Source organism: Ambystoma mexicanum, chromosome 4q (genome assembly GCF_040938575.1).
Source record: "Ambystoma mexicanum isolate Mex_15411 chromosome 4q, UKY_AmexF1_1, whole genome shotgun sequence".
In the NCBI taxonomy this organism is placed as follows: Eukaryota; Metazoa; Chordata; class Amphibia; order Caudata; family Ambystomatidae; genus Ambystoma; species Ambystoma mexicanum.
This window is the reverse complement of record NC_090928.1, coordinates 1,243,596,642-1,243,624,295: the sequence shown is the minus strand read 5'-3', so window position 1 is coordinate 1,243,624,295 and position 27,654 is coordinate 1,243,596,642. Positions and strand designations below refer to the sequence as shown.

The window sequence follows — 27,654 nt, the reverse complement described above, 5'->3', positions numbered from 1 at the left end:
AGAGCTCTGAATTGGTAGTGACGTCCTTGGACTACGAATCTGAGGAACTTTCGGTGTCCTTTCTGAATGGGGATGTGGAAGTAAGCATCCTCCAAATCCAATGACAATAGGAAGTCGCCCTCCTCCAGCTGTCCCAGCACGTGCCGGAGGGTGACCATCCTGAACTTCTGTGCCTTGATGTATTTGTTTAACCGGCGTGGGTCCAAAATGGGGTGCCAACCGCCTGTCTTCTTTTTGACGAGGAAGTATCTTGAGTATACTCCGGAGCCCCGGAGCCTCTTGGGGACGAGCTCGATGGCACCTTTCTTGAGCATCGCCTTTACCTCCAACAGCAGTTGAGGGACGTGATTTTCCTTCGTGGCCACGGGAGGAATGCGGGCACACTTCTTTTGGAATTCGAGTGTGTGCCCGGGGGCCAGTGCATCCATCATCCAGCACCCAACCGTCGGTGGAGATGGACTCCCACACGCTGATGAACTTCGTCAGCAGGCCTCCCACCGGGGTGCTTCGGTAGGGGCCCAACGCTACGGCCGGTTCAGTCCTGCTTGGAAGAGGCCTTGCTGCCTTGGCCTCCTTGACGACGGCGACGAGACCCTCCTTGCTTGCCGCGACCTCTGTAGGCCTCCTGGAACGAGAAGCAGGTCGCCTGGCGGTAAGTAGAGGAGCCACCGCCGGATCCCGTGGAGGTCCCCTGTCTGCCTCCAGCACTCCGAAAGGGCCATCTTTGCTGAAGGACTCCCAGGGCTCGGGCCGTCTGTGTCGGCCTTGATGGCCTGCAGCGACTCATCCACCGTTTTCCCCAAACGGGTTGTTGCCGTCGAACGGCATGTCCAACACCCTGAGCCAGCCTCGTCGTCGAAGGCAAACACTGTTGCCTAACTGGCAAAATCCGGTGTCTGCAATGTCCGTTGCCACCGTTATGGCGTGGTCCGACGCCACCTCACCTTCCTGCAGAATCTCCAGGGCCTATCTTGTACCATAGCTCCCTGTTGTAACTGGCCACGATCGCTAAGGCGTTGGCCGCCTTAATTGTCGTTGCCGCCGATGAGATGACCCGTCGCCCCATGGCATCCAATTTCCTTCCCTCGCCGTCCGGTGGGGAAGTAGAGGTTGAAGCTGTCGCCCCCGCCGCTTTCTTCTTGGCCGCTGCTGAGACGACCAAATCCGGTGTCTGCTGGGCCCTGAGGCACAAGGGGGTGGCGTCGGGGGCCCGGTACTTCTTCTCGTACTGGTCCCTCTTGGCAGTCGTCGTGGACGGGTTCTTCAGGATCGCAAGTCCCTCGTCCAAGATATCTTCGAGTAACGGTACCACGAGGACTGTCTTTCTCTTGGCCTCCCGCCGTTGATAGAGGAAACCTTCCTTCTTCTGTTCCTCGGGGGAGAGCTGGAAGAGCTCGGATGCCCTGCCGATCATGGCATGGAAAGAACCAATTTTGTCGGGCGGGGAGGCCCAAGGGGGTGGTGATGGAAGGTCCATCCCATCGTCATCCATCGCCGTGTCATCTCTGGGCTCCGGCGAGGGTGATGAAGGCTCCATGGGCCGTGAGAGCATGAAGGGCGGGGGTGGATGAACTCTCCTCCGTTTGCTCGAAGGGCTTCCCGACAGGCCCGGTTCTGGATCGTCTGCCGGGGCTCCTGGTAATATCGTGCTTATTTCCGTGCATAAGGATTGGATTGCCATGAAAATGGCCGTCGAGCTGTCCTAAGGCTCGGGCAATGGCTGCGACGGGCGGGCTGGCTGCTCCTCCACTGGGGCCTCGTCGGCGCCACCGTCGCTTTCGTCTACTACCTCTTCGGGGTATCCCCTGTGGGATACCTTCTCGAACCTCTCGTTGAGGCTCTTCACGGCTGCCACCGCCCCTCCCCCCTTCTTTTTCCACAGGGGTATTGTCGATGGTCTGGAAAGATGATTCCCTCCAAGGTGGCAAGGAAACTTTGGGCCCCGAGGTCGCCTCCACTGGTGTAGCCTCTACAGGCTTCGCCAAGGCCGCTGCGATTCCCCCGATAAAGGCCTTCGTCGGGTGAATCAGGGCCCTCACCACCTTAGGGGCGCGTGAGGCCTTCACCTTGGGGGAGGGTCACCGCCTCGATCCCCCTCAGCTGATCCTTTCGAGATCGACCGGGGCCTCTACAGAAGCTTACTCGGGTTCTCGGATTTCCTCTTCCCCGAACCAGAGCGCTGGCTCGTGGTTGATGGTGCCGGGGAAGGTGCGCCCTGCCTGGCAGCCGAAGAGCCCGACCTTTCGGCACTCCCAGTGCCCATGGACTCGCGGTGCTTAGCCTTCTGTTGGGCCCCCGTCGCCGGTGCGCCCTCACAGGACTTAGAAGATCGCTCTGACCTTTTCTTCTTCTCACCTGCTAGGCCCTTCTCCAGCCAGGTGGGGAGGCGGGAACGACGATCCTTCGTGGTCCGTTCTGAAAGGTTCTTGCAGAACGCACATTCCTTCTCTACGTGCGTCTTGTCCTCATGAAGGCAGCAGAGGCACCTAGAAGAACAAGTTACTTTCTATCCTGGTAACGTTCTTTCGACGGGATGGTCCGACGACGTATTCCATATCTATGAAAGGTAATGTCGGCAGCACAGTCATAGCGGACATTACCTGTCATAGATATGGAATACGTCGGAGGACCCAATCCCCACGAATGCTCGTCCTCCTTGAAAACATTCTGCAATCCGCATCCCGAGAAGTTCCTGAACAGCTTGGATCCGGGTGTCGAGCTTCTCTTGTCCTGGGCCATGTCCATGGTAGGCCTCAGATCTTCTGGAATCCTCCAAGAAGCGTAACTCGACGAAAACTTCACCCTTGAGAGGGGTAGAAAAATGTGAAATGGGTCCCCGCTGATCGGAAGTAGAAACAGTGGAGCTTGGGGCTCCATTTAACCGAAAAATGAGAACATCTCTATGAAAAAGCGTGAAAACGCAGTAAAAGCTCGAGAGCTATAGCACGAGGACTCCCAACACTTGAACGTGCGGTAAAAATCGGAGGATGGCTGCCAGGGTTCGGGGCTTAGGGAGAGGGCAGTCATTGGCTGGGGGCAGTATGACCCAGAGACCAGTGATTGGTTACTACTAAGAAAGACAGATCAGAAACGAAACTGATACTGATTTTTTCTTTACCGAGGATTCCCGGCCTGACGGGGAATATTCATGAGCATGTGAATCCATGCCAGACCCAATGCTGGAGAAGGAACAAGTTACTTACCTGTAACTGTTGTGCTCCAGCATGGGTCTGGCATGGATTCACATGCAAACCCTCCCGCCTACCCCTCTGCGGCTCTTCACTTGGTCATACTGCCACTTTACGTGCTACCACATCTGAGGATGGCTGCCAGGGGAGGGGCTTAGGGAGAGGGCAGTCATTGGCTGGGGGCAGTATGACCGAGAGACCAGTGATTGGTTACTACTAAGAAAGACAGATCAGAAACGAAACTGATACTGATTTTTTCTTTACCGAGGATTCCCAGCCTGACGACGGGGAATATTCATGAGCATGTGAATCCATGGCAGACCCCATGCTGGAGAAACATGGTGATTAAGTGGTAATGAGCATTAGGTCATTGCATAATCAAATGTGACAACCACAGTGCTGGAAAAACAGGAAAGAAGCAACATTACCTATCCACTTTAACCCCCCCACCACCCCCATGGTGGCTTCCAAGGAATGTGTGAAATGTTCATCTGTTTTAAGTTCCCCTTTTTATATACGCCATACCCACACCCGGAAGAAAATGAGGCAAAAATGTTGCTAAATATCTGAAAGTCAAATTAGGGGAAAATAATACAGAGAAACGGATGGCTCCCATAAAATCAGTCTGTATGATTCAAAACGATCTGATACCCAAAAAGGGGCATTTAGTGATGTACAAATGACACACTTTGACTAAACCAGCTGCAGCATTTTCATGTCTAGCATATAGCTGCCCCTACAGCAGAAGTATACTGACACACAATTGGGTAGCCATACAACACACATTTTCTCATGTGCAAATAGACACTTCATTAGATGGCACACTTTACTAAAGATGCACTACTTGAGAGTTTGGACAAAACAGGGCAGGTGGGGGAGAAAAGGCCTGGTACAGTGGCAGAGTGTCCCATCTTCACAAAGCAATGATCGGTTATTATGTAGCTCTAGGACATCATTCTCTATGCCATCACACACCTTAGGAAACCAGTGAACTGGATGTTCAGCACTATGCTCAAGTGTAGCTACACTCAGACTTACCTCAGGTGTGGCTGCACAACAGTTTTTGTGCCACTTGTTCAGGGCGATTACATGTTCTCAAATTCTGAGAACTCCTACAGATGTTGAAATCCTGAGAACCACACATTTGAAGCCATGTGTTGCAGCCACTATTACCACAAGGACGTAGTTGCTGTACGGGGGACAGAGGGTGGAATAATTTGCAGCAGTTTGTAGCTCATCTGGCTGCAGACATGCACAAGGTAGACCAGAAATCATGCAATTTCTCTTTATGATTGTTTAAAAGATTTGAAAACCACAATTTCTATCAAGTGTTAAAAAGATTTATCATTTTTATGCTTCATCCCCTCTCCTAGTGAGACCCCCATCACCTTTTGCTGGACTTCTGGACCTTTTTCTTTCAATCCTAAATGAATGGGGCCTTTTTCCACTCATTAATACTTGTGGGCTCTGTCGTTTGGAACTCGTTTCTTTGTATTTTACCTGTACTATGGAGTCTGTCTGCTCCAAAACTCTTAAAAGGCATCTGTGTTTTACTGCTGCAGCACAAAGCTCCTTATGGGCAGTGTTGCTGGGCAACCTTAGGGTCCTCCTTTAAGATAATTGTTGAATATACACAAGTAACTACAGTTCTCAGAGACCCAAACCTTTGACAGAGATTGGCACACACCTTCAGGTGAGTGCCAAAGGGATACCTAGTATCCCCCTTATCTCTGCTCCTGTGGCTTTTCAGTCACTTAGACAATCACCTAGTTGTGGCTGGTGACAGTGGATGTGTTCTACCAACTATTGTGTATTTGTTTGGTACCGCAGGCTATGGCCATAGCCTCGACAGTACACAATAAGGGCATCCAAGTAGCAACTTGGGGCCCTCCATTTTTCACCATTACTAGCGTGGTTGTTTTTGGCAGCACCACTTCTACCATTCTGGAAGGGGGAGGCCTGTGTGTGTGTTTTTCCTTTGGCGGGAACCCTTAGGTATCCCCACCTAGGCTCCAGAGTGTCTGGGCAGGCAGGAAGTGGGGGAGGAGTCTTCCACCCCCCTGTCCTTTGTCTGCCAGAATGCCTGAATAGATCCAGCTCCCACAGGGGGTACAGTTGTCCTGATTGGACAGCCAAACGCCCCTTCCTGTAAAATGCTGAGAGATTGCAGAGGAGTGTCTACTGGAATTGTATAAATGGTGAGGCTTCTGGAGTGAAAAGCAAGTCGACCACTGGAAACTAAATTAACCGATGTAGAAGATGACCAGAGACGCCTGCACACCCTTTGCAACAATGAAGCGACCACTGCTCGCCTGAAACCGTTTTCTGTGCGACAGTGAAGCTCCGAAGAGGACAACTCCTTCCCTTTGGCTGATGGGAACAACCAGCCCCAAGACGAACTTCGAACTTTGAAACAAGAACAAGCCATCACGCAAGGTCATAGGAGTTTCCAAACCTGTGGAACCACAATACCAGGAGACATGCTGCCCATTTCAAGTGTATCATCGTGGAAAGGCTGAATCCGTCAAAATGTTTGCTGAACCCGTAAGGAAACTCCAGAGATCTGACCCAACTCTCCCAGACCCCATAAGAGCATGGGACTGCAGGAAGCGAAGAAGACCGGATGATCAGTGTCCTTTGTCGGTGCTGCTGAAAAGGCGCTGAATACCGCAGAGTGAACCCAGAAGTTGCTGAAATTCGTGCTACAGGTCCTCTCGAGAGACTGCTGCTAAGGGATCCCATCCATCCGTCCTGCCTTCAGTCATCAGACCAAGGAAAACAGAGCTCGGATCCCACAAACATTTTCTTCTAACCTAAGGTACTGTGGGAAAAAAGTTATTGCTTACCTGATTCCAAGAAGTCGCTCCAAAGCGTTGGAGTGCACACAGAGGTGTCCAGGGCAACCCACTCTTACCTCAGACCCAAGCCGCTGCTTGTGTCCCTTTCTCAAGTCCGTTTTAAGGTCTCACTTGTTAGTTGTTAATTTGCTGCTTCACTAGACACTGGAATAAATCCACAGGAGCTCTTCATTATTCGCTGCTTTTCAAGACTCCAAGCCCCTCCGATCTGCCTTTAGCTACTGTTGTGTTTTAGGACTTAAAGGACTTACTACGCGAAGATATCGCTTCTAGAACCATGGACTAAGCTCATGTTACACTAACTAACCATTTTCCTCTCTTTAAGTGACTTTAATATATGTGTTTGCAGAGTAAAGGCATTACCGTATAAACTGTTGAAAACCGCAGGCGTTCGCAATAACCGATAATACGATAACATTGTCTTTTCCCTTTCTAACGTTGCTACAACTGTAACCGCAAACAAACACAAAAGTAAATAGCCCTTTGAAGTGCATTATTAAGTATTCCGAAGTGTTCTAGCATAAATGTCTGAAGTATTTAAAGTGATTCTGATGTAAATATAAAAAATGAACAAGTTACTTACCCCAGGTAACGTTCTTTCGATTGGATGTTCCCCCCACGTATTCCTCATCTGTTGATAAATATGCTTCCAGCTTCAGCTGCTTCGGCAAGAAATGTTCTGAACAAAGGGCGCTGTGCGGTAGCGTCAATGACAATTACTTTTTAGAATCACCTTATCCTTATAAAAGACTGTGTATGGAGGTTTCCAAGACAGTGCTTGCAATTCGCTCACCCTGCTGGCTGATGTGATTGCGACTAGCAAAATAGTTTTTAGTGTTAATAGTCTTAATGGACATGAATGCATGGTTTCAAAAGGGATGCATGTTAAGAATTTTAATACAAGATTTAAATCACAAACAGGGACCTGAAAGGGAGTAGGAGGAAACACATTAGTGAGCCCTTTAAGAAACTGAATTATTGAAGGGATTTTAAAGTATGAGGTTTCTTCTGATGAGCGCTTGAAAATCGAAAGCACTGCCAGATAACCCTTTATTGTTGTGATATGGAGCCCAGGATTTGCTAAGTGAAGCAGAAAAGATTACACTGTAGGTGTATCACACTGAATTGGTTCCATATTCTTATCCCTACACCAGCTGCTGAACTTGTTCCAACGACAGCAGTTTAAGATTTAGTTGCTGGCCTTCTGGCTGAAAGCAAAATTTCCATTACGTCGTCCAGAGAGTCCCAATCCTTATATTTCAGCCTATCAGAAACCATGGGTGAAGGCAGAGTGCTTTGACCTCTGGATGGCGAACCTGACCCTACTCTGTCTCTCTCAAGAAGGTCCTCTCTTTGTGGAAGACGTATTGGAGAGCAGATGGACATGTCTAGAAGGTGTGGGTACCACGTCCTCCTTGCCCAGTCTGGAGCAATTAGGATCATGGATTTCCAGAACTTCCTCAACCTCATGATCACGTGAGGAATGATGGGGACTGGAGGAAACGCATACAGTAGTAGAAAATCCCAGTCCACTACAAACGCATCTCCTACAGCTCCTCTCTTGGGGGAAATTCCCTAGAGCAGAACACTGAGCACCGGTTGACACTGGTCGCGGACAGATCCACTTGAGTGGTTCCCCAAAGGGTGAAGATCTCTTGAAGGACTTCCTGAGCTAGTTCCCACTCGTGGGAGACTGTGCTCTGCCTGCTCAGAGCAAACGCTGCTGTGTTCTTCTCTCCGGCTAGATGAACTGCTGACAGAGAGATTCCTTCTTGAATTGCTCAGAGCCAGGAGCTGCATTGCCTCTCTGCACAGTGGTAGTGACCCTACTCCTCCTCTCTTGTTGGGGTAGTGCATAGCCACTGCATTGTAGGTTGCAGCCCCTCAGCTTCTAGCCGAGGCTACAACCAAAAGACCCAAGGCTATAGCCCCCTCAGCCCTCTGCTAGAAGTTACTGGGCACTCTGAAATTTGGTGACCATCTGCAGAATGTGAGGAGCCCTCACCTCGGGTGGCGAGGCCTTTCCTGAGGAGGCATCCAGGACCGCTCTGATAAATTGGAGTTTGTTTTTAGATGTTATCATGTTTGACTTCTTGTAATTGAGGGAGAAGCCCAGTTTGTGGAGACAGTGGCAAGTCACACAGATGTTCCAGGGTCTGTTCAGGAGGACGAGTCCTGATCAGCCAATCATCCAGGTAGGGGTAGATGTGAATCCACCCCTCTCCTTAGACTCGCTGCCACAACCGCCATTAACTTGGTGAAAACCCTGTGGGCGTAGGTTAACCCGAATGGCAGAACTAGAAATTGATAATGAGAACCGCCAATTGCGGTGGATTGGCACATGAAAGTAAGCATCCAGAAGGTCCAATGACACCATCCAGTCTTGGAGTTGGAGAGCCTGAAGATCTGAGAAAGGGTTACCATCTTGAATTTGTCCTTCCTGAAGAACTTGCTCAAGTTTCTTAAGTCCAAGATCAATCCTCCGTCCTTATTGAGGATTAGCAAATATGGTGAGTACCAACCCTTGTCCCTCTCTGCCGCAGGTACCGATTCTATTGCATCTTTCTCTAGCAGGGTCAACATTTCCTACATAAGGAGCAGATCTGGAATTTACAATGAGATGTTCCCCGGTGGATGGTCCTGAGGCCTTTTTAGAAAAGGAAGGCAGCAATGTCTCGCCATTTTTTCAGATGCTGCGAGAGCCTGCCTCCCACTGGGGTCTTGTGGATTAAGGCCTCAGAGAGGTTTTGTGCGTGGCTGAAGCAGCGTCTGAGGGCAAAGCTGCCGCTGCTTGGGCTGATTTAGTAACTCTCCCTCGTCCATCATGGGGAAATCTTCTTTGTCCTCTAGGACTGGCTTGTCCTCTACCTCATCCAACTGAGAAGTGGAAACGAAAGGACTTACCCCTCCAAGATGATGCATCGGAGTAGGAATGCAGAGGCTGTCTAATGGCGGCACTAAGATATTTTGCTGCCGCCTTTGAGGTATGCAGCTTTTCCAGACTCATCAGCCTTGCTACTAAACAGCCCTGAGCCATCAAAAGGCATATTGAGTAATCTAGATTGCACGTCCGGTGAAAATCCAGACTTCCTCAACCACGCAAATCTGCATAGCACAGCACTAGCGCCATGGATCTACTAATACTATCTGCAGTATCCAGACATGACTGGAGGCACTCCTTGATAGCTAGAAAGCCATCTTTCGCTCTTCCCCTTCGGGGATGTGGTCAGCCGCCATTGCTGCGCAATCCCACAGGATGAACGAAAATGTAGACAAGGCACACGTAGCATTTGCTGATTTTAAAGCCATGCTACCAGCAGTAAATACTTTCCACGCGTCCACCAGTTTATCCTACCTGTCTGTAGGAGTGGTAGAGTAAGCAGACTGTTTCGTGGATGTGGCTGCCTGGATTACCAAACTTTCCTGACTCAGATGCTTGGTTAAATAATCTGTGTCACTGCTGGATGGCCTATTTTTTTGGGGAAAGGTCTTATTAACTGTAGAATTAGAATCTGGGGTTTCCCCAATTTGTTGCAACCCTTTTTTGTAAAGCAATATGGAAGGACAAAATGGAATCCTTCTGTGGACCTTGGTCTAATATGTCAGTTAAGTCATCTTGTTGAAAAGGAGGAGCAGGTCTACTCCATCCCAAAAATTCCACTTCTCTGCTCATCAATTGTCTGTATGAGCTATCAGCGTGATCTGCAGGATCTAGCTTCCCAAATTCCAGCTCAGTGGATGTATCTACAACACTGGCTGACTGCAGATTTTCATACAAGTCTTTAAGCCTAGATTCCTCTGAAATAAATTCATCTGGAACATTTGGGGAGCCATATTGGAGGCCAAAAGGCGCTGGATCATCGTCGGATGGTTCATGTTCTTTGAAGAAATCTTTTTGTGGCAGAGGTTTATAAGATTTCTCTTGTGTTGTCTTCAATGGCTCTGAAAAGGTCTTCGAAGTAGGTTTCGAGGACAATGGCGTTGAAGTCTTCGACTTAGGTGTCAAAGTTTTCGATGGGTGCCAAAGGTTCAGACGTCAAAGGTGTTGATGGAACCGATTTTGTTGTCGTCAAAGTTGTCTACGACAAAGCCCTCGAAGGGCTGGACTCTCGACTTGTCGAGGTCCTCGACACTTTCATTCTTTCGAGGCCTCAAAGGCTCTCGATCGTCTGGCTTGCGTCCCGAACTCAAGGGTGTTCAGGGTTTTGCCTTAGACTTCCCTTTGTTTTCTTTTTGCAGAGTGACTGGGACATGGTCCGCCTTCCATTCTTTCGAGGTAGAAGGGGCTTCTCTCTCTCTAAGATTTCCCTCTGAAGCTCTTCCCATTTAGCTGGGGAGTCGTACTTTGTTGGACATGTGATTCTCTCGGATGAGGAGTAACTCGAGGTAGAAGGAGACTTATGACATCTTTTCTTCGACTTCTTGGAAGAAGATGAATGACGCGAATTACTTCTCAATCGAGATTTCTTCACTCTTTTACGACGAGGAGTGCGTTTCTTTGGAAGAAAAGTTGATTTAGGAATTCTACCCAACACCAATTTACCTCTACACTCACTCAGAGCCTTGTCAGTCATCGCCTTATAGGAATTACACTCCTTCGTACAATGCTCTGCGCGGAGACACCACAGGCAAACGCGGTGGGGGTCGGTGATGGACATGTTCGACCAACAATCCTGACATTTCTTAAAACCAGTCTTTGGTGTCGATGATGAAGACAAGATGATGTCTTAAAAGAACCGAAGTGCGCCGTAATTTCTCAAAGTTAAGGCTGCGTCTGAAAAACTGAACTAAGCCAACAGGCTACATATACTGTGGATGATGTAGACGGTCAGAGTCAGTCATCGATGCTACCGCACAGCGCCCTCTGTCGAGAATTATATTTTTCCTGAGGCAGCTGAAGCTGGAAGGATATTTAGCAAAAGATGAGGAATACGTGGAAGGACACAATCCATTTGAAATATACTTTTATATAATTTATAAGTGTAAGTGCTTCTTTGCTGTTCCTGTCTAACTAGATTTAGTGTACTTACCTACAGCTCACATCTTCTTCTTAAGAGAAGCTCAATTGCTTTGCCACTCTACCAAGGTCCTGAGTTAGTACAGACAGATACTAAGAGTTGGGGATCTACAAACCACTGGGATAGCTTACTAAAGTCTCCAGACTCCCCTAACAGTCAGACCGATGTGGGAGGCACCATATGTTATTGGAAAACTTAAAACTACGTAAGTACGGTTTAATTATAAGAAGACTTAAGGTGCCTGGAGGGCCCTGTTCCAAAAACCCACTGAGCAATATTAACGATCAGTTTAATCATCATACTATTATAATTTATTGGAAAATAATGGCATATACTACTAATGCAAACTGACCGAAATGTATTATGAATTGTTGCATCATTCAATTATATGAGGTTTAGTGAAGTTATTCAAAAGGTTGGGATTAGTATTTGAAGATAAAAAAAGGAATATTGTTAATTTCAATGATTACTATTACTAAATAAACATGGAAATGGGAGAACTCAAGACGGGGTGAGGAGTCGCAGCTAAACCGCGCTCCGCCCGGGCCGCCAAAAAATAAGCACGACCGAAGCCATGACGGACCGTCTCTCTACCCCTCCCCACGCCCCAGTTCCCACCCTGCATCCCCCCACCCTGAGAGGAAAGCGGCGCCGCTAAAAAGCATACTATGGACGAGAAGCGAGGAGAAAGGAGGACCTGCCCCTCCCCCATCGGGGCCGAACAAGACTCTCCCACGCCTAAGAGGAGCACACAACGCGGCACAAGAAGACACAGAGGCGGAGGCCAGCGTGGGAGCTGGACCGGAGGCTCTGCAGAACACCGAGGTGAAGGACCGACCCAAGGGAGAAGAGCGGCGCCGTGAGAAGGTGGTGAGTTCAGGGCGGACTGCTGGAGAGGTGACGCAGGGGCCGCCCTGAAGCAAAGTGCTTGAAGTGGAAAAGGTGAGCCAACCCAGGGGGGGGGGGGAGTAAATTAAGCACCTGCCAGCGCACATAAGGACAGATAATATATAACCGGGGGGGGGGGGGGCCTAAAAGGACACGGTCAAGACAAAGACAAAAACTATCATAACAAAATCCCCGCAAGGCGCAAATACTCCGGCATCAACTTGATCGGGGATCCCCCCCAGTCCCAAAGGATACACTACACAAGACCCTCCCCACGTAGGCCCGACCCAAGGAGAGGCCACTTCCCCCACGGGCCAGAGGGTGAAGAGCGGAGGGAAAAACAAAGGAGAAACGAAACTGCCATTAACATTTAGGCACTACGAGACGACGGGGGAGGGAGCGGAATCGTGGGCAACTCGCCCAGCTAAAGCAAGAACGTCCGCTCGCAAGCACATAACTGAGGAACGGAACTGGTGAAGGACCTACCGGAGGGCTACACGAGGGTGCAGAAGCCCCATAGACACACTAACGAGACACTCTACCATGTCAAGAGCAAAAGGGAAGGGGAACCCCATCCAACAGACACCTCAATCTGCGAAACAAGGCGCAGACATATTACAAATGTGGTCAACAGAGGGGACATCACAATCAAGAGGGAGAACCCAGGGAGAGCCCATGGGAGAGGCAGAATCACTATCCCAGCAACAACAACCATTGACTAGGGAAGACATGCAAACCTGGTTCATAGACTTGCAAGAAAAATTAATGTCCACAGTTCAAGAACAATTTGCAACCATGAATGAAACAAGCGGTACAAGACATGAGAATCGATTTAAACAATCTAGAAGAGAGAATTGACATAGTGGAAAAATCTGTGCAAAGCCTTGAAGAAGACACGAGACAAAGCAAGCGAAACGCAAGAACATTTGGTGACACTCACACACAACTTGGAAATACAATGTGAGGACTTGGAGAACCGCTCTAGACGCTCCAACATTCGAATCAAGAACATGGCGGAATCAGTGCTAGACAAAGATCTGAAAGAGACGGTAAAGGAGGTGTTCAGAGACATAATGGGGACACAAGACACTGATGATATCGGAGTTGACAGAGTCCACAGGGTAGGACCAAAAAGATCTGGGGCCCCAGGGGAGAGACCACGCGATGTCCTAGTGGCTCTCCCCTCCTACCCGCAGAAAGAACAGATCCTCAGAAGAGCCAGGGAAATGGAGCATATTAAAATGAATGGGCAAGACATCCAATTGTATCAGGACCTAGCTCTAGTAACCCTCCAAAAAAGAAGAGCAATGGCCCCACAGGTGAAAGTGTTAATAGAAAAACAAATCCGCTACAAATGGACCTTCCCATTTGGACTGCTACTTACATGGGAAGGAAAACAGAGAAGAGTGACCACGGAGGAAGAAGGCCTCAGCACTATGGGACTTCAAGATGAAGAGATGGAACAGGGGGAGACCTCAAACAGGAGAGACCGAACGAGAAGACCAATGGGCTGGGAAACAAACACGCAAAAGAAGGCAAACGCAGGGAGGGAAACCCGGAGAAAAGTACCATGAAGAATTCAGGGAATCCACAGCTTGGGGAACTGACATGGAACGGCTGATTTTGAAACCCAGTCGGGAAGAGAGCGGAGCTGAACGGACAACACACAGTTGGCGGTCGGGTTAAGAACCAACGGTTTGGGACTCAGCAAAGACCAATGGGTCAATGGGGTTTAGGATTCCCCATAACATACCCCCCCGATGGTATGGAGGGCAAGGAGCGAAGGGTGCAACACCCTAGCGTCAATAGGAACCCTCGCTCTACTCGGGGGGACAGTTTGGTTTGTTTAAAGTTCAAAGTTGGGAGGGGGGGGGGGGAGTTCAAGGGAGGGGACAGGATCGGAAGAATCTAAGAAATGAAACAAGTACAGAAGGGGACCCGATGCAACGGCATACGAACTTAACAGAATGGGGATGATACGCATATTGACCTACAATATTAGGGGCATGAATCACCCAACAAAAAGAACGAAAGTGGAGAAACAGTTCAAAAGGGGGAAGGCAGATATACTACTTCTCCAGGAAACCCATATTAGAGCAAGGGATAAGCAGAAAATACAGATAAAAGGATACAAAATATGGGCACTGGCAACGGCAACTGAAAAAAAAGCTGGGGTGCCGATAGTGGTGAAAGAAGGAAAGGACACTAAACTCCTGGATAAAACCATAGATAAAGAAGGGAGATATGCCTTCGCCAATGTGGAAATTGAGGGATATCGCATAACACTCGCCTCAATATATGCACCCAATCAGGGACAGGATGGCTTTCTCAGAGACGTTTTATCGAAGTTGGAAGACTATGCTAAAGGGGAAGTGAATATTGGGGGGGGGTCTTAATATGGCGTGGAACCCGCATCTAGATAGGAGTACGGGGAACACACATGGCCAGGTGGCACCATCAAAGCATCTGAGACAACAAATGGACCATATGGCCCTGAATGATGTTTGGAGGGAACTGAAGGGTGAGCAGAGGGGGTACACATATTTCTCACATGTTCACAACTCTATGTCTAGAATAGACTATCTCTGGGTGTCGGTGGGACTACTGGGAAAGATTCAAGGGCTAGATAAGGGCGCAATAGCCCTCTCGGACCATGCCACACTATGGTTAGACATGACTCTTACAGGGAGGAAGAATGGGCTCTGGAGGTAGAAGCTACCGCAGGAGTTAATCCAGGACCCAGTTACAGGGGAATCCATAAGGGAAATGATAGAGGAATACTTCATACAAAATGACACCGGGGAGGTCGCAATGAGCGCAATCTGGGATGCGTTTAAAGCAGTTCTGAGGGGAAAGATGATAGCTTTGAAAATCACGAGAGATAAACAAAGGTTTTTGTGGGAAAAAGAACTGGAAAAAACAATCGAAGATATCCAAGAGATAATGCTGACACACCCCACTAAGACATTAAAAAAATCACTGAAACACACAGGGCCAACTAGAGATGCTACGCACAAAGGGCGCAGAAAGGAACCTACTATATCTGTAACAGAGATATTATATAAGAGCAACAAAGCAGACAGACTCCTGGCGAGACAACTTAGGGCAAAACAGAAAGAAACAACGATTAAGACAAAATGCGATGCGAAGGGTGACATCCAAACACGCACACACGACATGGAGGAAGCACTGAGGCAATACCATCAAACTCTCTACTCCACAGAATTCCCCAATACAAACGCCCAAGTTTCATACTTAGAGGCCCTAAAGATACCGAAAATATCAGAAGAGGACAAACAGTCACTAGAGACCCCTATCAGTGAAGAGGAAGTCAGTAAAGCCATAAAAGGACTCCCAAATAACAAAGCTCCAGGCCCAAATGAGTTCACAGCCCCATTTTATAAAAAAATATGCAGACATATTGACCCCGATCCTAACAAGGCTCTTGAACTCATTTAAGGATAGCGGTAACATGACCCCCACGATGAATGAAGCGCAGGTGCTGGTGTTTCACAAACCGGGTAAAGATCCAATAAACCCTGCATCATATAGACCAATCTCCCTAATTAATCTAGATGCAAATATATACATGAAGATTTTGGCAACAAGGCTGTCCCCGCTTCTCCCTAAACTGATTAGTGAAGGTCAATCAGGCTTTATTCCCGGCAGGCAAACCCACGACAACACAAGGAGGCTCGCCCATCTAGTGGAAAAAATAGGTATAACCCACACCCCAGCGATACTACTGTCGATAGACGCCGAGAAGGCTTTTGATCGGGTGGAGTGGTCAATATTATTTAAAGTTATGGAGTGCATGGGGTTTGGGGAACAGTATATTGCGAGCATTAGAGCGAACTATAATTCCCCATCCAGTAGAATAGTCATTAATGGCGAGGTGACGGATAAGGTAATAATTTCGAGAGGAACGAAACAGGGATGGCCCCTTTCACCTTTGCTGTACGCTCTGTTCTTAGAACCCCTCCTAATAAAAATACGGGAATCATTACACATTAAAGGGATAGGAATGGCAGGTCAGCAACATAAAGTGATCGCATATGCGGATGATATGTCAATAACCCTAGAAGACCCCGAATCTACACTGACAACGGCGGTGAGAGAATTAGAAAACTATGGGGCCATCTCAGGCCTAAAGATTAATAGGAAAAAATCAGAGATCCTAATTCTGGCAGGGGACAGAGCAAACATAGAAAGGGAAGCAAAACTACTGGACCTTAAGATCGTAGAGAACGGTATAAAATATCTGGGAATAATTGTACCTCCAAAAATTGAACTATTCTATGGGGAAAACTACCCGCCGCTAATTGCAAACATCCGTAGGGAAATAGGCAGATGGAACCCACTACAGATATCCTGGTGGGGTAGAATTCAATCAGTCAAGATGACCATCCTTCCAAGGATACTATATTATTTTCAGGCTCTCCCGGTGGGTGTCCCAGACACGTTCTTCAAAACCTTAACAAAATTGGTATCGTCCTCCGTATGGAAGGGAAAACCCCTAGAATAGCGAGGATGGTCCTCACAGCCCCAACCAGAGAAGGGGGGATGGCGCTCCCCCATTTAAAAAAATTCTATCAGGCAGCACAGCTTAAAGTCCTGAGGGAGTGGGTGGGGGAGAATCCGCAGCAAATATGGGCCAAACAAGACAGAGCTGTAGCGAGGACCCCACTGGTAGAACTTCTCTGGAAACAGAGGCAGCACAGACATGAAAACTTAGGGATAAGCGTAATAATGAAGACCACGTTGGAAGCACGGGATGCCAAACACGAAAAGGTATAATGACCACGGCAATGGGACCCTTTACACCCATCTGCAGAAATCCACAATTTCCACCGGGGATGGAACAAGGGGCGTACGACAGCTGGGAGAAGGCGGGCATTACTAAAATAGGCGAGATGTTCGCAGACAAGGAAATAATATCACTAGAATCCTGCTTTGTAGGCAAGCATATCTCCAAAAGTGATAGATACAGATACGAACAGCTAAAACATTGGCTAAACTCCCCGACAATCACTGAGGCAGCAACCAGGGACCTTACAGGGTTCGAGACATACATCATCTCCAACACGGGGGGAAAAAGTGGGTTTCAACTCTGTACAAATACATAAACACACAAGGGGAAGAGGGCAGAACGTTGGGGGAGGAACCAACGGATAGACAGTGGGAAGATATATGGAAGCAGATCCCCAGGATGACCCGCTCGGCACAAACTAGGGAGATGTGGGTCAAAATTATGACACAGTGGCATTATACTCCAGAGAGGATCCATTCGATGTATCCAAACACGCCAAACCACTGCTGGAGAGGGTGTGACGAAGTGGGAACATGGAGACACATATGGTGGGACTGTAAAGGCATTCAACCCTTTTGGGAAGAAGTTAAAAGTGAAATGGGCAAAATATTCCCGGATGTGGGGTTGATCGGGGAGGAGGTGTGGCTTTGCGGACTTAGAGATGATACAGCAAGGCAATACAGTAAATCGCAATGGAGAAGCTTTATGGGACTACTCATAGCGGCGTGGACCACCATAGCACAACATTGGAAGAACAAGAATACCCCACTGATCTATACTTGGCTACAGAAAGTATGGGCCCATATAACAATGGAGAAAATCACCCACAAAATTCAAGGAACTGGAGACAAATTCGTAAAAGAATGGGAAGGGACCTTGCAATACCGGCAGTCAGACTTTATGGAACAATGGTGCCCCCATAATATCAAAGTTTCAGACATTTTCCACGCATAATAGGAACCCGGGACAATATGATTCTATTCGATCCGAGAGGAGGGAGGGTGAGGGGAATATCATAAGATTCAATGTTATTTCTCTTATTTTATTTATGTAAAACTAATAAATACAAGTTTTAAAAAAAAAATAAACATGGAAATATCAATACACATCTGTAGCCTTACAGGATGATACCCTTCACGCAGGTGTGCGTGTATATAGTGTCTCTACATAACTACACTGCAACCTTCACTTTCATGGACATTCTATGGTAATCCTTTGGACTGATCCTGAACACTGAGCGATAGATAAATGGCAGGACAGAGCAAGATAAAGCTGGAGGACGAGAGGAATCTGAAGAAGAAGGTGAATGCAGAAAAAGGTCTCCAAAGGCAGCTGGCATTCCGGATCTGCTACTGGATATGAATGAACCCCAATAAGAGCACGCAGGGCTGCAGTGTCACTAGAATGCAGCACTACAACTGGTAAGAAACTTGTAGTGTTCATAAAGTGTGCTTGAGAGGGACATCTAAGCAGAGGCGAGGTGGGTACATTTCGGTGCTCTATGTTCAACACGCAGTCATTCGGAAGGCATTCCCACTATGGAACACATACGTATACAGATTTATGCACTCTTCTGTGCTGTTCTGTACAAAAACGAAACTCACCTCTTGATGTTTTAAGTGCAGGTGACAGCTGATACTTCAGACACAAGCAGGCCATTTGGAAATAAATCACTGGTCCCATCTTGCAAATAACCTTGATAATCTCCCTCTCCTCTTCATTAATAGCTGATGGAACAAAAAAAATTGTTGGAAACACGGACAACACGGTCATTAAACATTACAACTTAAAGCGGGATCACAGGTCCATTTTGCAAGTCCAATTATATTGATCTTGATAATGCACTGATCAGACGATCTTGACCACATGGAAAGAAAAGCTATAGCGTGTGCAGCCCTTTCACAAATACCCACACTCCGTGCCTGATCACCAGATCAGACACAGGTTAGAGGAATAAATTACTTACATTACCAATGTTCTTTCCGATGGATTAGCACTTCCTCCCACAGATTCCCACAGCTCAGAAACATCCTATAGATGCAAGTTTGGCAACCTTAATTAGTCTAAAGAAGTCATTTATTTTGCATATTTGCAAGCTTTCATGGACACTTCCATATAAAATAAACAAAAAAACAGCCCACTCTGTTAGAGGGCTCTCGGGAAGGCATGAGGTGATGGTTAGGTATCAGTCATTGTGTGTATACTCCAGTTGAAGCTTGGTATGTCGTTTTACAGGGGACAGGAGGCCTGACAAGTCTCTGGGAAGCTTTTCAGGTGAGGTATTTTGAGGGCAGATGGAGCTGGGTCTGAGTTAGTCTGGCAACAACTAAATGCCTTAGAGAGGTTGGTGGGGGTAGTGCAGAGTCAATTGAATGTCTAAATACATAGCTTTGGACAGAAATGTGTCATGTCTGGATGTTGAGATCCCTGTAACTCTAAGTGGAAAAAGTGCAAGTCTGTTTGTTGGAATAGTGACTCATGAAACCGCAATGTCTGTTCAAGCACCCATCCAATGCATCGAAAATGTGCATGCATTTGAATTCATAGGACTTTCTGGGTTTGTCAGTCATGAAATTACCCCGGAGTATAGCAATCTTGAGATCATCAAGGGAATAGTTAGAGCTGTTTCAGTAAAAGCAGATTTTAACGCTTTTAGCGACCATGCCATCTTATCATTAGAAGTCAGGATGGGTGATGAATAGGACATAAGGCACAAAAGAACTGGTGCATTCGAAATGAACAATGGGAAGAATCGCATGGGGGCAGACCACAATTTAACAGCAATGTCATACTTTATGTTAAAATATTATAACTATAATTCTTACCTACAATCGTGCAACCAGGAAGAAATCATTTCATGGGTGGAACAGCTAATGGCTGGTTTCTCCATTATGGGAACTGTTAAATCTGTAAACCTGACTCGGCTACTCCTAGGCGGTACGACAAGGACATTTTAAGGAGGATGTTTAAGATAAACTATAAGAAGAATTAGGCAGCAGGAAGGAAGTATGGTTGAAAGGTTGTTAATCACGAGAAAGGTGAAGAATGCCTATAGAACTGGGTTAAATTACATCAGGCAGCATCAAAAAATATAGGATTGGCAAAACATGTACAACATTCTGAATAGTGGCAACCAAAAAAGTTAAGGCACACTTTCAGAGGGTTAGAAGGGAAGTATAAAGCTGAGTTAGTGAATATCATAGAAGAGGAGTGGTGCAGATACATCACCTCCACATTTGGCAGAGAGAATAAATCTATATTGTTGGAAAAGTGTGTTGAAGTACACTTTCACTCTAACAGTATACTAGAAGTTATTAGTGGATTGAAAAACTCTAGAGCCCCCAGTCCAGACGTTATGTCAAACATTGTTTTGAAAGCAGAACCGGAGAGGTGGGCACATATACTAATTTTATTTGGTGGGCACATCTACTAATTTTATTTAAACAGGTAGTTGTACATCGGGATATACTAGAGTCTTGGAAGATCTCACACTTGACCCCAACATACATGAAGGGAAATAGAAAGGACCACAGTAATTCACGGTTAATCTCTATGCCTTCCTCGATCCACACCACTAACCTGTTACACTCACCTGGTATCCACGGGGACACCACCCAGCCCTGGTTGGATGATGTGCACTCTCGAACCCTCTCCCGGTCCCTTGGTAAGGCCTCTGGTTAAAGATGGGTCTGCAATATAGGAGAGCTGGATTCAATACCAGATTGTCTTTATGTTTTCCCACCTTCCTTGGCCTCAACTTCTTCCGCCCCCTTGGGCCTTCTCCTCACCTTAATATTGTAAAAGGTGGATTCTCCGTCCTGCTCCTCGTGGCAGGGGCGCGTAGATGTGGGGGCAAGCAGCAACCAAGTTACTTCACTGGTGCAAGCCCCCTGTGGAAATCCAGACATGCTGCGACTCCGTAAATTTGCTGCTTTACAGTCTTTATATGCAGTTCTTATGTTCCTCTTAGTTCGAATAATAATGTCTTGCTTCTTTCCTTTTAGGTATGGAAAGGTATTTTGGTGTTGTCATGCAGTTTGAAGATGAGCATGGGCCGGTAGGTGAAAGCGCGTTGTGCGCGATGCTGTCCGGTGAGTAATGCGCGATGCGCAGCGCTGTTTTGCCTTTTATATTTCTAACCTGTGTCTTTTCTCTCTTTGCAGGTCGCAATGTTCCCCGCCGAGCGCTGTGATGTTCCAGCGATGATTCGGACCAGGAGATGACTACCCAGGTAAGAATTGTGTGGCTTTCTTTGTTCGGGAGGAAACGTGAGTAAACACTTACTAATGCTGTCTTTCTTGCTTCTCTTTCCAGGTTATGGTATTCCACGATGCATGCAGTGCCGGATGATGGAGTTCGTACCTTCAGGTGAGTGGAACTGAAGTCGGCGATGGATTGAAGACAGGATACTATTCCAGGTAAGTTTTGTAGTGTTCTTTCTCTCTCTGCAGGTCCTTGGTTTCAGGTAAACTGGCAAAAAAGAACTGGACACGGTGAGCGTTACGCTGCCCACAGCAGAATAACGCGAAGCATGTTCTGCTGTTTGGGTGTGGTTTAAATAGTCTCAGGTAAAGTAGTCCAGTTAAAGTAGTCCCAGGCCTGCCACACCCAAAAGACTATACCGCATAGCTCAGTTCATTGTAACTGAGCTATGTGTGTGCCTCCATGTTGGCTGAACCCCCCCCCCCTTTCCCCCACCCCCAAGTTAAATAGTCCCAAGTAAATTGTCCCATTCTAATGTTGGTCTTCATGATGGTTATGAGCCTGGCGCCAAAGTCGCCAGGACTGACTCCAAGAGAGTCTTGGATGAGGTTTTAAGGCCTTTGACCTGGCCCCAACTAGAAGACTGACTTGCCAGTGAGGGCCAGGGGTAAGGGTCATGACATAACCTCCTATGGTATATTGAACATCTGTCCGCATCGTGGTCAGGATGTAGGCAGTAGATGCACCGGAGGTGCCATCTTGGATGTAGATATTCTTCAGGCTGCAGTTCTCAGGCCCTGAAGAGACCTTTCTTCATGGAGTCGTACATGGTGTTGAAGCAAAGGCCCAAGCCTGGCCCTGTGGCGACCACAAGTTTTAGATCCGACAATGGACTAAGGATCTCGTCCGGCAACGGGTTCCTGCCCCTGGTAGTCACGTCACATAAGTATTCTTGCAAAAAACTGCAAAAAAGTAGTTGGATTTTGAGGAGCGAAACACAAGGACTCCCAACACAAGAAACGTGCGATGGAAATCTTAAGATGACCACCAGGGGTGGAGCAATGGGCTTAATTTTGGTGGGGGGGACAGGGGTGTTTGTCCCCCCCAACTTTTAAGGCACATGATTTTGTCCCCATTCATTTGAATGGGGCATTTTTTTTTCAGATGACATGTCCCCCCCAACATTTTCAGCAATGTTACTCCACTGGGTGGAGTTTAGGAGGACGAGTGTCATTGGCTGGGGCAGTATGACTCAAAGTAACACCAATAGGCTTTAGAAGCAATGAGCAGCTTTCGGATTAAAGCTAAACTGCTTTAATTTTAACAGAGGATTCCCAGCCCGATGACGGGGAATATTCATGAGCATGTGAATCCATGCAAGACACCATGCTGGAGAAAGGAACTTCATGCATGCACACGCAAGCATCCCTTTACATTACAACAAAAAAACTGTTGCCGCTTGAGCGGAGTGCAGCTGGGATAACGGTACACCCTGCAAGAGGGTTGACAGGTGCTCCACTCACCGCCCATTCACTGCCGCTGCCTGGGGTCTCGAGGTTGGCATACTCCTGACAAGCAGGGAAGTGCTTGAAAACATCACTGCCGCCCCCTAGATGGCTCATAAAGCATCGCTGCTGGTTCCCTGGGCACTGCCGATTGCTGACGCTGCCCACAGTGGCGGGAAACTGCAGTCTGACCCGGATGTACCACAGATATTTGCAAGGGTTTTCTGCTCATAGACTATGGTCACTTGTGTGCCGATATTCAGAAGCGTTGGTGCCCGTCATCCAGCGTTTCAATCGTCACAGTGGCTGATGGTCCTACAAGCCCATCAGGTATTGCCCAAGATGTTCATGTGTTGAGCTTGCTGGTAGACTGACTACAGGTGATTTTAATCTCAGATGGACCAGCCGATCTGGGAGGATGCTGGTTCCCAGATGACTTGAGAACCGGTGGGTGTCACTGCAGCCTTTGGCCTGTCTGGTGATGCAGACTTGTTGTTTGTCTCTACCCGGTCGGCGCATACGAGTATTGAGGATTCAGATGCTCCGCTTCCTGGTCCTCGCTGACGTCTCAGTGTTCCAGGTCTGAACCTTGCTGCAGCTTGGACATAATCTGGTGGGTTTGTGCACGTTCGGAAGGTGTGGCCCAGTTGTCCACAGCTGTGGCAGAACTGCAAGGACAGTAGAGGAGCAGTACGCTGTTGGGTTTGTGAGGAGCCAGGAATGAGACTCTGACACAAGGGATTCATGGTTTTGGTCAAAGATTTGTTTAAAATAAAAGGGGATGGGGAAATTATATATTAAGTCATTTATCATGCACCTGTGTTTCTAGGCACAAGGGAGGGAAGACATATGGAGGACAAGAAGTGATCTTAGTAGGCCTTGTGTGATTCAGATCGTACAAGTGTGACGACGCCAAGTTCAGGCGGAAGGTGAAGTGTCAGGGACAGGTGAGGAGTAAGTGCAATCAGGGCAGCACGGCTCTGGTTAAGTGAAAGGAGGCAGGGGACTGTAGAGGCTACAGTTAACGCCCGTAAGTTCGTGGTAGGCCCAGAGGCAGTGCAGGGGAGACTGATCATGCAGGAGCCTGGTACCCAGTGAGCCTCTGAGGGTAGCCAAGAAACCAAGCCGCTCTGGGTACAGTGGGCAGGCAGGCGAGGTAAAGAGAGAAAGCAGAGGAGAAAAGGAAAGTCTTGAGCTGCTTCCGGAACTTCAGGTGGTCCAGCTCAAGTTTTAGAGGGGCAGGGAGGAACCTGCAGAGGAGAGAGATCTACCCCCCACCACCTCTGCCTGGAGAACCTTCTGACCGTCAGCGAGTTGGCGGTAACTGAGCTAAGGGCTCGAGAAGGAATGTATTTTGGAAGAGAGTTGGATGTAGTACAGGCGCCGGCCCCAGAAAGTCTTGTGGATGATGCAGAGGCTCTTGAACTTGATCCTTACAGCCACCTGGAGCCAGTGGAGAGATTTTAGGGCTTGGGAAAACCGGTCCCTGGGCTTGAGGCCAAGGATAAGTCTCACAGTGGTGTTCTGAATTAGTTGTAGAGGAAGGAAGATTGAGAAAGAGGCTGTTGCAGTAGTCCAGACTAGGGAGAAACATGGCTCGAGAGACTGAGCTTCTGGGGGAAGGTGAGAAAAGGAAGAATACCTCTGAAGAGATGCAGCTGGTAGTGGGCCTTCTTGGCAAGGTCTGTGATGTGCGGGGAGAGGGTGGGGTCGAACATGATATGTTTTTTGCCTCAGGGGATGTGAAGGAAGTGGACGGACAGAGAGAAAGGGGAAAGTGGGAGCAGTCTTGCTGGCATTTGGGTAGAGGTCGTTGGAGGCACACCAATCGTGAATCGCAGATAGCAATCCAGAATAAGCAAGAATACCTCTCTGCCCCTGCTCCAAGAGGCGCTTCCCTACCTAAAACGAAAACTAAGAGTCTGTCAATGTGAAAATGTCCAAAGCAAAACCGTCCTGTGTCCAAAGTACTATTCTGGTCCTCACATTCTAACAAAATAAACTCTAAGTTTAAAAGGGCAATGTCTTTGGCCTTGAGGGATTTTTTTCCGAATTTTATTTTTTTGATGATGTGATTTTATTTACTAAACCTATCATCAATTTTGAAATGTTATTTTTATTCCGTTCTGGTAATGCACTCCCAGAATTTCACAAGTGTAAAGATTTCTTTTATTTTGTCGCCTAGTAGGACATTCGCCAATCTGTCTTCAGGTGATAACTCTGCCGAGGGTTTCATGTATAAACTTCCAAAGTTTGTTCTTTTCTCGCTTAGCGCTAGACATCTCATAATAACATGTTCCAAAGTTTCTACCAAATTTTATTTCTTTGCCGTAGCGGCAGTAGTTGAGCTCTTTAGTGATTAATTTTCTCTTTGCCAAGATTTCATTGGTTGGGAGTAAATTTAATCGAAATCTTAAGTAAGTGTCCCTTATGTGTCTATCAGGAAATGCTTGCAGATATTTCGACATACAATGAATCGGTCTATTGTCAAGTTTACAATGCAAGTCAAGTTGGTATTTCGACTTTTGTTCAAGTGTTTCAATCCAATTGTTTGTGATCATTTTCTTTTTAGCTTTTTGAGGTCTTAATAATAGCATTTCCGTCGAGATGTTTGCTTCTGCTTGGAGTATTTCCATGTGCCTTTTCCATGTTTGTAGCACAGTTGCATGGGGGGTCTGCTTGTTTGTGGAAAATATGCGCAGTGCTGGAATTTGTTCTGTAGTTTTCATAAACAGGTCTAATTTCTTCCATGTTATCAATGAAGATAATGATTGTAATGCCAGCTCATATCTTAGTCTCGCCATTTGGGTAGATTGTAGGAGGGATAGGACCTTTCTCCAAAAGATCCCTTCTAACTTTTGCCCTATATTTGGGTCCAAGTTGATCAACGTCTCTCCTCCATATGTTAATATTGCCATTACTTGTTGTCGATAGAAAGTTATAATCGGACGCATTGAATATTTTCCATGTTTAAAGTGGAGCATTCGTCCTTGACTGGCCAAAGAATGAGCTTCGAAAGTTAGGAAGAGTGACCAATCATTTTCTGTTGGGGACTGGCTCACCCAGATTCCCAGATATTTAGTCGTCTTTACTTGGTTGAGCTTTTCTTTATACAGGAAGAGTGCTTTATTGCTTTTCTTTGTTGGTGGTTTCTGTGTCAAATTCATTAATTTGTTTTTTGAATGTTGATCTTTAAGTGGTTCTTTTCAATATATGTTTCCATATTGGGCAAAGCCAACTGTAGGCCTCTGCGGTTTTGGGAGAATAAAATGAAGTCATCTGCATATGTTATGCATGGTAGAAATGTGGCGTTTAGTTTGGGAGAATTCGTCTCTGGCGTGTAAATACTTTTTTCAAAATCTGTTGTGAATAGATTAAAAAGCATTGCTGCTAAAGGGCATCCTTGTTTGAGGCCGTTCCATGTAGCGATTGACTCGGTTAGTATACCTGATCTGGACATCCTAACCCTTATGGATGTGTTGGTATAAAGTTGTTTAATCGGTTCCAGTATATTAAGAGAGCATCCCCAAGCAACCAGCTTTTTCCAAAGTAAGTCTCTATTCACAAGATCAAACGCCTGTTGTAGGTCAACGAAAACGGCAAGCAATGTGGTTTGAGTCCTAATCGCTCCCCGTTTTGCCAGGTTCAGCAGAAACAAATTGATGTTGCACCAATATTTCACAAAACCAGTTTGTCTCGTCGCGCAGATGTTTACTTCTTTTGCCCACGTTTGGAGTTGTTCTAAGAGAATTGTTGCAAATATCTTTCCAAGCGGATCTAGGAGGGCAACTGGTCTGCAATTGCGGGGTTCTTTAGAGTCTCCCTGTTTATATATTGGAATTAATACAGCCAATTGCCAGGAGCGTGGGATCATGTTAGTTCTTGAGATTATAGTAAACAATTTTTCACAAAGTTCCTTCCAGATCTTCGGATCATTTTTAATTATCTGGTTGGAAAGACTGTCCGGGCTGGGGGCTCTGGAGGTATTGAGTTTCTTGATGGCATCTTCAATGTCCGTCGGATCCCATTCAAGCTGCCAATTTACTGAGGTAATTCCTGTCCCAACATTAACTTGGATTGAGGTGTTTTTATATAAGTCAGTTACATAGTTTGTCCATGACAGTTCTGGGACATCTGGTATCATATTCTGGAGTCTCATTTTTGGAGGATTCAGGCGATTCCATAGGGTTCTAGTATTGGTCTTCTTTAGAGCAAATAACAGTTTCTGCATCGTTTTGATCTTGCATCGCTCTGTTTTTCCTCCAATTTCTGTAAGTTTGAGTTTTTTTTATAGAGTCATGATCGATGGGAACTTTTGAGGTTTATTTCTTTCTCCTGCTATGAGTGAGACTCTTTTACTCCCACTCTTAGGCATGATTTGAGGTGTTCCTTTGTCTTTCCATTGTTTGATATGTCTTCGCAACTCATCTTTTTCATTTTTATTACCTCATTGTAGGAATGGCAATGTGTCAGTATTTTTTTGTGCTGGCGGTTCGATTTAGCGAATCTGTGATGATGTAAAAGCCATGTGTAGTTAAGTTTTTCATTGTCCTTGATGTTTTGAGATTCAAAACGTACTCAGTTTTAGTAATGCATGAGTAGGAATTTTCAATCTGTTCAACCCGGTGTTAACCAATAATTCCAGCAGAGATATTGCTTGCTCCAATTAATCCCCAAGATGCTGTGGTCACTTTTTGTGGTTTTAATTTTTCTTGATTTAATTAATTTTGTATGAAGTTCGGCTGACATGTAAATATAGTCGATTGTAACCGTTGAGTTGCCCCGTCTCCATGTATAGCTGGTGAAGTCAGAGTTCTTGTCCTGTATGGTCACTATTCAGGGATCTCAGTTCCATTTCTTTTTGCCATTGTCGGTCTCTCGTGCTAGAATGTGATGTTCTAGTAGTAATCCCTTTTTATTATACATATATATTTTAAGATCGCTGCATAAAATAATCTCTATACCCAAGTATGAAGATCAAACTGTGTCGATCGCTGAGCATTCTAGATCTATGTATATTTGGTCCGAGATGGCGGCAGGATTCCAGTACAAATTGATTACTGCAAGGCGTATTCTGGTAAAGCGAGTTTTAATAGCGGATATGTTTCTCGCGTATGATCCAATTTGTCTGAGTATGGTAATTTGAATCCCTTCTTGAACGTTAGTCGACTCTATAATTTCCAA

At 46.7% G+C, this 27,654-nt stretch overlaps 1 protein-coding gene across 2 annotated transcripts in view; it reads right to left on the bottom strand.

Annotated features, from left to right (window-relative positions):
* LOC138468319 (exportin-5-like) overlaps positions 1–27,654 on the bottom strand; it is a 2,047,117-nt gene that overhangs the window by 1,122,026 nt on the left and 897,437 nt on the right. For both annotated transcript variants that reach the window (XM_069608821.1, XM_069608822.1), the window contains exon 16: positions 18,367–18,489. In XM_069608821.1, the coding sequence (XP_069464922.1) occupies positions 18,367–18,489 (123 nt within the window). The remainder of the gene's footprint in view (positions 1–18,366; positions 18,490–27,654) is intronic.